The 10,012-nt window shown below is 49.7% G+C and overlaps 1 protein-coding gene across 2 annotated transcripts in view; it reads right to left on the bottom strand.

Moving 5' to 3' along the window:
* Positions 1-8,828, bottom strand: part of itgb4 (integrin, beta 4) — a 21,523-nt gene extending 12,695 nt beyond the window's left edge. For both annotated transcript variants that reach the window (XM_053503694.1, XM_053503693.1), the window contains exons 1-13: positions 8,456-8,828; positions 6,177-6,256; positions 5,789-5,871; positions 3,152-3,247; positions 2,818-3,022; positions 2,581-2,677; positions 2,164-2,335; positions 1,668-1,931; positions 1,192-1,281; positions 908-1,033; positions 590-757; positions 385-461; positions 1-163 (exon numbers count right to left, since the gene is read on the bottom strand). The exon at positions 1-163 is cut by the window's left edge and continues 40 nt beyond it. In XM_053503694.1, the coding sequence (XP_053359669.1) occupies positions 1-163; positions 385-461; positions 590-757; positions 908-1,033; positions 1,192-1,281; positions 1,668-1,931; positions 2,164-2,335; positions 2,581-2,677; positions 2,818-3,022; positions 3,152-3,247; positions 5,789-5,871; positions 6,177-6,249 (1,614 nt within the window). In that variant the 5' untranslated portion in view covers positions 6,250-6,256; positions 8,456-8,828. The remainder of the gene's footprint in view (positions 164-384; positions 462-589; positions 758-907; positions 1,034-1,191; positions 1,282-1,667; positions 1,932-2,163; positions 2,336-2,580; positions 2,678-2,817; positions 3,023-3,151; positions 3,248-5,788; positions 5,872-6,176; positions 6,257-8,455) is intronic.
* Positions 8,829-10,012: the final 1,184 nt, after the last annotated feature.

Raw genomic sequence — 10,012 nt, forward strand, 5'->3', positions numbered from 1 at the left:
GTCGTACTGACAGTACTGTCCCTCGTACTGGTTGGGGTTGTAACAGAGACACGTCCCACACAGACAGTCTCCTCTCCCGTTACACGGCTCCTCCGTCCCCGGCTCCTTGCACTCGTTCGCCCCCGAGGACACCTGGGACGAGCAGTTACAGAACGGGCCGAGCCTGAGAGACACGCGGAGCGAGACAGAGAGACGGTTGTTATATCAGTCCGTTCTGAGGGATGTGAGCTACACACCTCATGAACCTCTGAACACAAAGAAGAAGAAATGTAACACTGTACTCTCTCAGCCAATCAGAACTCTCTGGAGTGCCCCGCCCCAACACGCCCGTTCGCTGCTGGAATACACGTGTTGCTATGGTTACGCCTTTCCAAGAATACTCACCATTTGTCGTAGCAGCGGCACGTTCCACACACCAGGTCTCCGTTCCCGCTGCACCGCGACGCCTTAGGTGTCGGGTTCTAAAGGGAGGAACAGGGGCGCGTTACAGGCGTACACACTGACCATGGTGTTTATGTACAGGGTGTGTGTGTGTGTGTGTGGGGGGGGGGGGGGGGGGGGGGTTAAGACACGCCCAGATCAGTCTCACCAGCTCACAGTCGCAGGTTTTACACAGGACGGAGGTTTGTATCTGGAGGGCGGAGCTAAACGTGGTGGGTTTGACCCTGATCATTCCCTCGCGCTCGTTGGTGTTCAGGCTGCACACAGGCTTGTCGTTCACACTCGTCTTAGCGTTGAGAAGAACTTTAAACTTACCCTGATGGACAAAAACATGAAGGAGGATGAAGAGACGCTGCTAAAAAGGTGGAGCCATCACCTCTCAGCAACACACACACACACACACACAACTGTTCTGGTTTTAACAGGTGTAAAACACGAGTGTGTCCTGTAGAAACATCAGACTCACGATTTCTCCCGGCTGGATGTTGAAGTTTCCGTGTTTGGACTCCTCTCTGGAGGACGCGGAGAAGACTTGAGCTCCGATGGCTTTGGGTTTGTTCTCAGCCTGGATGACGATCTTTGATCGGATACTCTGTGTAGATCAAACACACACACACACACACACACACGACTAGTTTAACAGATTTCAAGACAGCATTGACAATTTGTAGATCTCTAGAGACAGACAGATAGACAGACAGGTGTCACATCCAGACAGTGCGAGAGACCTGGAGAGGTCATGTGACTCACATCGAAGGAGCTCTTGATGATGTTGAGGATGTTTGAGGAATCGTCTGTCAGCACTCCGAGCTCAGCGATGGGGAAATACTGATGCAGTTTCTGAGTTTAATGACAAACACAAGAGTGTCGCATTAAAGAGAGAGACAGGCAGAGAGACAGGCATAGAGAGAGACAGAGAGAGAGATACAGAGAGAGAGAGACAGGCAGAGAGAGAGACAGGCAGAGACAGGCAGAGAGAGAGACAGGCAGAGACAGGCATAGAGAGAGACAGAGAGAGAGATACAGAGAGAGAGAGACAGGCAGAGACAGGCAGAGAGAGAGACAGGCCGAGAGACAGATACAGAGAGACAGAGACAGGTGCTTAGATGAAGCTAACAGAAGGAGGAAAGCGCGAGACGTAGCTGCAGTAACTGTGTCCTGGCTGATGGGGCAGCATGGAGGTTCTCCCCTCACACACACACACACACACACACACACACACTGACCTCATAGTAGGAGAGCGAGTGGTTGGTGACGGCGAAGATGGGGATGATGTTGTTCTGGACAAGCACCCGCACCAGCGTGGGGACTGATGGGTAATCCTGCTGCTTGTCGTGTGTGTACTGACCCGTACTGTCCAGGTGACACGCCTCGTCGTTCCGCGGCAGAATTCCCGCCAACACGTTTATTCCGTCGCCTTCGTAATGAAAAGCAGACTCGGTGGAGAAGACTAGGAGGTGCGTGCTGTGCTCCCTCCACCCGATCTGAGACTGAACACACACACACAAAAGGCGTCTGAGTCACCGTCCCTCTCGACCAATCAGGACGCAGGACGGGGTGTCGGGGGTGAGGCACTGCTCACAGCACCTCATGAGGGTCTCCACTAACACTCAGTAGAGTACCATAACCCACAATGCATTGCAACAGTTTACTCGAGCTGATAATGCACACTGGGGTCAGGTGAGAGGCATCATGTGATCATTCTGAGAGCTGATTGGTTACCTGACAGACGGTGGCCTGCAGGATGGCGTCGAATCCCCCCTCAGGAGCGTCCAGGTTGCCAGATATTCTCTCCTTCTGCAGGATCTGTCTGAAGGTGGTGATGTTACTGGTGAGAGTGATGACGTGCTTGAAGGAGAAGGGCGAGTCACTGTTCGTCCACGGCTCCTTCAGCCTGAGAGAGAGACAGACAGACCCACAGACAGATGGACAGAGAGACAGGTGGAGAAAACAGACAGATATGCAGGTAGACAAAGAGACAGACAGGTGGACAGACAGACAGTTGGGAGGGAAAAAAAGAGAGATTTCAGTAACTATTAGACAGACAGACAGTCCAATAGATAAACTTACATAAAGTCAGACTGATAGAAACAATCAGAGAGACAGACAGACAGACAGACAGACAGGTATCACTCCTACTTTGATGGTCTCATGTCTGTCTGTGGTTCAGTGACTTTATCAACGAATTTGCCGAATCCTATTGTGTAATCATCAGAGAGCGTCCCAACCAACTCGGCTGTAACACACACACACACACACACACACACACACACACACACTAAATGATGACTTGGCTTCTCAATGTTCTATTATTATTATAATTATAATTATTATTATTATGATGTTGTTGTTGTTGTTTGTTTGTTTGTTTATTACCGAGCTTGTCCCCCATCTTCTTGAGGTTGTCCAGATCGTCAGACATGGAGTTGGAGAAGTCCATGAGGATGTAGAGGTCCAGTGGACCACGCGCCGGCTCGAACACCTCCATCTCCACCTCTCGCTCCTCACCAGGTAACAGCGTCATCTTCATCTGCTGAGGAGCCACCCACGAGTGCTTCATGTTCTTATCAGTCTTTATGTTCTGTCACGGAGAGAGAGGAGAGAATGAACACACACACACACACTCACTCACCTCCACAGACCTGAGAATGAGTAGAGAAGGACAGGTGTGTGTGTGTGTGTGTGTGTGTGTAACAGTGTGATTGTTCACCTCCAACCTGGTCATGGAGCTCTGCACGCTGATAGCTTTAGCACAGCCGTGACTTTTCAGATTTTCCAGAAGATCGCAGCGATCAAACCCAAACACCTGCAAAACACCAGACTCACCTCGTTTACACACGCAGTGTTTATTTATCATGTTTATCTGCACGGTGACACGCCTCTTCACATGCCTCAGCTTTTTAGCAAGTTAGGGTCAGGGGTCAAGGGCCAGCCAAGATTCAGAACTGAGAGGGTTAATGACCTGCCTCAGGGGCCCACGAGCAGCGGCGTGGTGGTGAAGGGGCTCGAACCCTCGACCTGTGGGTCACTGACTTCAGTGGTAGTTTAGAGAGGAAATTGGGGCAGAGGTGTTGGGGCAGATGTTGAGTTAGAGAGGATATGGGGCAGGTGTTGGGGCAGGTGTTGGGGCAGGTATTGGGGCAGATGTTGTAGGGTATATTGGGGCAGGTGTTGGGGCAGATGTTGAGTTAGAGAGGATATGGGGCAGGTGTTGGGGCAGATGTTGGGCAGAGGTGTTGGGGCAGAGGTGTTGGGGCAGAGGTGTTGGGGCGGGTGTTGTAGGGTACAGTATATTGGGGCAGGTGTTGGGGCAGATGTTGAGTTAGAGAGGATATGGGGCAGGTGTTGGGGCAGGTGTTGGGGCAGGTATTGGGGCAGATGTTGTAGGGTATATTGGGGCAGGTGTTGGGGCAGATGTTGAGTTAGAGAGGATATGGGGCAGGTGTTGGGGCAGATGTTGGGCAGAGGTGTTGGGGCAGAGGTGTTGGGGCAGAGGTGTTGGGGCAGATGTTGTAGGGTATATTGGGGCAGGTGTTGGGGCAGATGTTGAGTTAGAGAGGATATGGGGCAGGTGTTGGGGCAGATGTTGGGCAGAGGTGTTGGGGCAGATGTTGTAGGGTATATTGGGGCAGGTGTTGGGGCAGATGTTGTGTTAGAGACAATATGGGGCAGGTGTTGGGGCAGGTGTTGGAGCAGGTGTTGGAGCAGGTGTTGGGGCAGATGTTGTAGGGTATATTGGGGCAGGTGTTGGGGCAGATGTTGAGTTAGAGAGGATATGGGGCAGGTGTTGGGGCAGATGTTGGGCAGAGGTGTTGGGGCAGAGGTGTTGGGGCAGAGGTGTTGGGGCAGATGTTGTAGGGTATATTGGGGCAGGTGTTGGGGCAGATGTTGAGTTAGAGAGGATATGGGGCAGGTGTTGGGGCAGATGTTGGGCAGAGGGGTTGGGGCAGAGGTGTTGGGGCAGATGTTGTAGGGTATATTGGGGCAGGTGTTGGGGCAGATGTTGAGTTAGAGAGGATATGGGGCAGGTGTTGGGGCAGATGTTGGGCAGAGGTGTTGGGGCAGAGGTGTTGGGGCAGAGGTGTTGGGGCAGATGTTGTAGGGTATATTGGGGCAGGTGTTGGGGCAGATGTTGAGTTAGAGAGGATATGGGGCAGGTGTTGGGGCAGATGTTGGGCAGAGGGGTTGGGGCAGAGGTGTTGGGGCAGATGTTGTAGGGTATATTGGGGCAGGTGTTGGGGCAGATGTTGAGTTAGAGAGCATATGGGGCAGGTGTTGGGGCAGATGTTGAGTTAGAGAGGATATGGGGCAGGTGTTGGGGCAGATGTTGGGCAGAGGTGTTGGGGCAGAGGTGTTGGGGCAGAGGTGTTGGGGCAGATGTTGTAGGGTATATTGGGGCAGGTGTTGGGGCAGATGTTGAGTTAGAGAGGATATGGGGCAGGTGTTGGGGCAGATGTTGGGCAGAGGTGTTGGGGCAGATGTTGTAGGGTATATTGGGGCAGGTGTTGGGGCAGATGTTGTGTTAGAGACAATATGGGGCAGGTGTTGGGGCAGGTGTTGGAGCAGGTGTTGGAGCAGGTGTTGGGGCAGATGTTGTAGGGTATATTGGGGCAGGTGTTGGGGCAGATGTTGAGTTAGAGAGGATATGGGGCAGGTGTTGGGGCAGATGTTGGGCAGAGGTGTTGGGGCAGAGGTGTTGGGGCAGAGGTGTTGGGGCAGATGTTGTAGGGTATATTGGGGCAGGTGTTGGGGCAGATGTTGAGTTAGAGAGGATATGGGGCAGGTGTTGGGGCAGATGTTGGGCAGAGGGGTTGGGGCAGAGGTGTTGGGGCAGATGTTGTAGGGTATATTGGGGCAGGTGTTGGGGCAGATGTTGAGTTAGAGAGCATATGGGGCAGGTGTTGGGGCAGATGTTGAGTTAGAGAGGATATGGGGCAGGTGTTGGGGCAGATGTTGGGCAGAGGTGTTGGGGCAGAGGTGTTGGGGCAGAGGTGTTGGGGCAGATGTTGTAGGGTATATTGGGGCAGGTGTTGGGGCAGATGTTGAGTAAGAGAGGATATGGGGCAGGTGTTGGGGCAGATGTTGGGCAGAGGTGTTGGGGCAGAGGTGTTGGGGCAGATGTTGTAGGGTATATTGGGGCAGGTGTTGGGGCAGATGTTGAGTTAGAGAGCATATGGGGCAGGTGTTGGGGCAGATGTTGAGTTAGAGAGGATATGGGGCAGGTGTTGGGGCAGATGTTGAGTTAGAGAGGATATGGAGCAGGTGTTGGGGCAGATATTGGGGCAGAGGTGTTGGGGCAGGTATGGGGGCAGGTATGGGGGGCAGGTATGGGGGGAGGTGTACTCACCTCATCAGGACAGTATGCGCAGCCGAACCCGATCTGCACGCAGGCGGAACAGCTGGTGGCTTTACTCGCTACACAACGATTAGCTGTGATATAAATCAGATATAAATCAGATTAAACACCGTAAGTCAGATCAGACACTTGGTCATGTGACACACGATACAGAGTGCACATACTTATAACACACTTTAAATTCTAAACTTTCTGTAAATAATCTTAACCACATGTTTATTACATCTATAACTTTATTACTATAACATCCTGTGGACTTAAACTTCCTGTCTCATTTACAGCTTTGATTTTTTAGCTAATGTACTATTTACAACAACAACAACAACAACAATAATAACAATAATAATAATAATAGTGTAAAAGGGAATAGTTTCCTCACCGTTGACATTATGATGACCAATCAGGGTGAGAAAGAGAAACAGCCCATTAAGGTGCCACGCCCACCTTCCCATCTCTAACCTACACACACACACACACACACACACACACAGGGTCTAAAAAATGACTTTGCACAAGACTGAAGATCAAAGCTCCCCTTCTATGTGTGTGTGTGTGTGTGTGTGTGTGTGTGTGTGTGTTTTATGGTTCTGTCAGAATTCCTGACGTTCCATGAGCAGATGGTCTCAGAGTTCTAAATCAGAAACACGCCATGGTAAGCTGATAAATGCAGGTGTGTGTGTGTGTGTGTGTGTGTGTGTGTGTGTAAATCACATCACTCCACATCAGGTATCTTATGACTCTGGTGTTGCAGTCATGACCCTGATGACCTTTGACCCCTGTGCTGAGTGTTTTCCTGTAGCTTTAGGGGTTCAGAACATTTCAAAACGTTCTTCTGCACTCTGAGGGAGCAGGGTAAAGGTGTGTGTTTTTGTGTGTCAGGAGTAACACGTGTGTGTGTGTGTGTGTGAGATGTTTTATGAGTGTTACACATCCAGTCTTCATAAACTTCAAATTATATCCTGTTATATCATCACAGTGAACACTCTCACTCGGAGCTTCACAATAAAACCTGTGGAACACCAAGAGGGGTGGAGCTCAAGTCAGGAAGAAGGAACGTCATTCTGCTTCACACACATACACACTCCATACAAACTTAGGGAGAGGGAGAGAGAGAGAGAGAGAGTAAGAGAGAAAGAGAGAGAGAGAGAGAGAGAGAGACAGAGACAGAGAGAGAGACAGAGAGACAGAGAGAGGGAGAGAAAGAGAGAGAGAGAGAGACAGAGAGAGAGAGAGAGAGAGACAGAGGGAGAGAGAGGGAGAGAGGGAGAGACAGAGGGAGAGAGAGGGAGAGAGGGAGAGACAGAGGGAGAGACAGAGGGAGAGACAGAGGGAGAGAGAGGGAGAGAGAGGGAGAGAGAAAGAGAGAAAGAGAGAAAGAGACAGAGAGAGAGAGAGAGACAGAGGGAGAGACAGAGGGAGACAGAGAGAGAGAGAGACAGAGGGAGAGAGAGAGAGAGGGAGAGGGAGAGAGAGGAGAGAGAAAGAGACAGAGAGAGAGAGAGAGACAGAGGGAGAGACAGAGGGAGACAGAGAGAGAGAGAGACAGAGGGAGAGAGAGAGAGAGGGAGAGGGAGAGAGAGAGAGAGACAGAGAGAGAGAGAGAGAGAGAGAGACAGAGAGAGACAGAGGGAGAGAGACAATGAAAGAGACAGAGGGAGAGAGAGGAGATCGGACACAGCTCTGGTTCTCAGCCTTCCTCCTCTCACTGATTGACCACGCCCACTCCCATTTAGAATGGACTGTTTATTGGTTAATTAATTAAATCCGGGGTTCTGGGATCTGAGACAACACTATGCAGGGGGACTAGAGCACAGAACCACCGACATACAGAGTAGCTCTAACCACAGATCTCTCATATAGAGCAGATCTTACAGGATTAAAGGTGATAATAAAGCAGAGTGTAAACTGGAGACCAAAACCCCAACACACCACCTCTGACTGTCACACACACCACTGACACTGGAGACTCCTTACACTCATGTCGCACACACACACACACACACACACACACGTTTATAATCAGCACACACCAGCCGTTACCATGGAAATCGTAAAGCTGCCCTATTCCTTAAAATTTAAGCTCAATAACAGTAATATTATGGGATGGAGGAATAACGCTTACTGGAGCTACAACATTATAATGCAAATTCAAAACTCTGTGTGTGTGTGTGTGTGTGTGTGCAGCTGTTGGTTTTCTCATTGTTAGTAAAGCCAAAAAAAAAAGTTTACACACACACACACACACACACACACACATCTAAAAATTTGTGAGATTGTGTATCAGTGTGTAATGGTAGTGTGTGTGTAGACTAGTGTGTATACTGTTTATTGGGGTGTGTTATAAAAGAATAAAGTGTTTGTAGTCCAGGTATGCAACTAAAACACACACACACACACACACACAGCGCTTAGGGACCATTACATTGTGCGTTCATGCATGTGTGTGATGTTAGTGTACAGTAAGACGAAAGTGTGAAAAAAATAATAAAATGCATGCGGACACACACACACACACACACACACACACCGTGGGGGGGGCAGCAATACAATACTTTAAATATAACAGAGCAACAATTATGTATTAATCTATGTGTGTTAGTGTATAAGAGAGAAGGTGTGTGTGTGTGTGTGTGTGTGTGTGTGTGTGAAAAGTCTTACCTCTGAGTCGCCCAGTCCAAGTCTCAAAGTCCAAGTGGTGAAGTAAATTCCTTTCCTCCTTCACACACACACACACACACTTTCCCAAAGTGGGGAAAAAAAATTAAAACTATTCGTTTAAAGTTAAAGTTGTAAAGCCTTTGATCTCAGAGCAGTGTGTGTGTGTGAGTATGTGTGTGTGTGTGTGTGTGTATGAGTGTGTGTGTGTTCTGGAGCAGGTTGTGTTTCTCCTCTTGCAGTTACACTCCAGCTCTAATCTGTGAGTGTGTGAGTGTGTGGAGCAGAACAGCAGGATCGGGTCAGCCGTGTGAGTGTGAGAGTGTGTGTGTGTGAGAGTGTGCGAGTGTGTGTGAGAGTGTGGTTTTAAACCCTCCTCCCCCAGCAGAGCTCTCAGGTGGGCTGAAGCCGCCTCCCTTCCTCCACTTCCCCTTTTGTTCGTCCTTTCACTCCTCCTCTGTCAAACACACACACACACACACACATGCTCATGCCGCTCCCGCATTCCTGCACACACATATACACACACACACACTCACACACCCACATGCACACTCACCTGCACAGACCTGAGAATGGAGAGAAAGAGAGGTGGAGGGCAAGTGTGTGTGTGTGTGTGTGTGTGTGTGTGTGTGTGTGTGTGTGTGTGTGTGGTTAGAATAACTAGCTGCAAGAGAGAGATAAGAAAAAGGAAAAGGAGAAAGTGAGAAATATGAGGAATGAAAGGAAGTGACAGACAGACAGAGAGACAGACATGTAAATAATTTAGTGATAAACAGACAGACAGACAGAGAGAGAGAGAGAGAGACAGACAGACAGACAGACAGAGAGAGAGAGAGAGAGAGACAGACAGACAGACAGACAGACAGAGAGAGAGAGAGAGAGAGAGAGACAGACAGACAGACAGACAGACAGACAGAGAGAGAGAGAGAGAGAGAGAGAGAGACAGACAGACAGACAGACAGAGAGAGAGAGAGAGACAAACAGACAGACAGAGAGAGAGAGAGAGAGAGAGAGAGAGACAGACAGACAGACAGACAGAGAGAGAGAGAGAGAGAGAGACAGACAGACAGACAGACAGAGAGAGAGAGAGAGAGAGAGACAGACAGACAGACAGACAGAGAGAGAGAGAGAGAGAGAGACAGACAGACAGACAGAGAGAGAGAGAGAGAGAGACAGACAGACAGAGAGAGAGAGAGAGACAAACAGACAGACAGACAGAGAGAGAGAGAGAGAGACAGCTCTATGGGAGTGGCAGTGGAAGTTTTTCCCCGCGGCTACAAAGACTCATCTCTCTGTACAGTTATGCACGCACACACACACACACACACACACACACACACACACACACACACAGCTCCTCGAGTCGCACGCCCTACAGCAACACATTTCAACAAAAGATTCTATGAGATTTGGAAGCTTGAAGTTCTCCAGTTCTCTGAAGGATCGATACAGAACCTCACAGGAGAGCGTTTCTCCGTTCTTTATCCCAGAACCCATGAAGAACTCTTAACTCTAACAGCCATTATTCAAGATTCAAGATTCAAAGAACTTTATTAA

This window comes from Clarias gariepinus, chromosome 9 (assembly GCF_024256425.1).
Source record: "Clarias gariepinus isolate MV-2021 ecotype Netherlands chromosome 9, CGAR_prim_01v2, whole genome shotgun sequence".
Taxonomy (NCBI): domain Eukaryota; kingdom Metazoa; phylum Chordata; class Actinopteri; order Siluriformes; family Clariidae; genus Clarias; species Clarias gariepinus.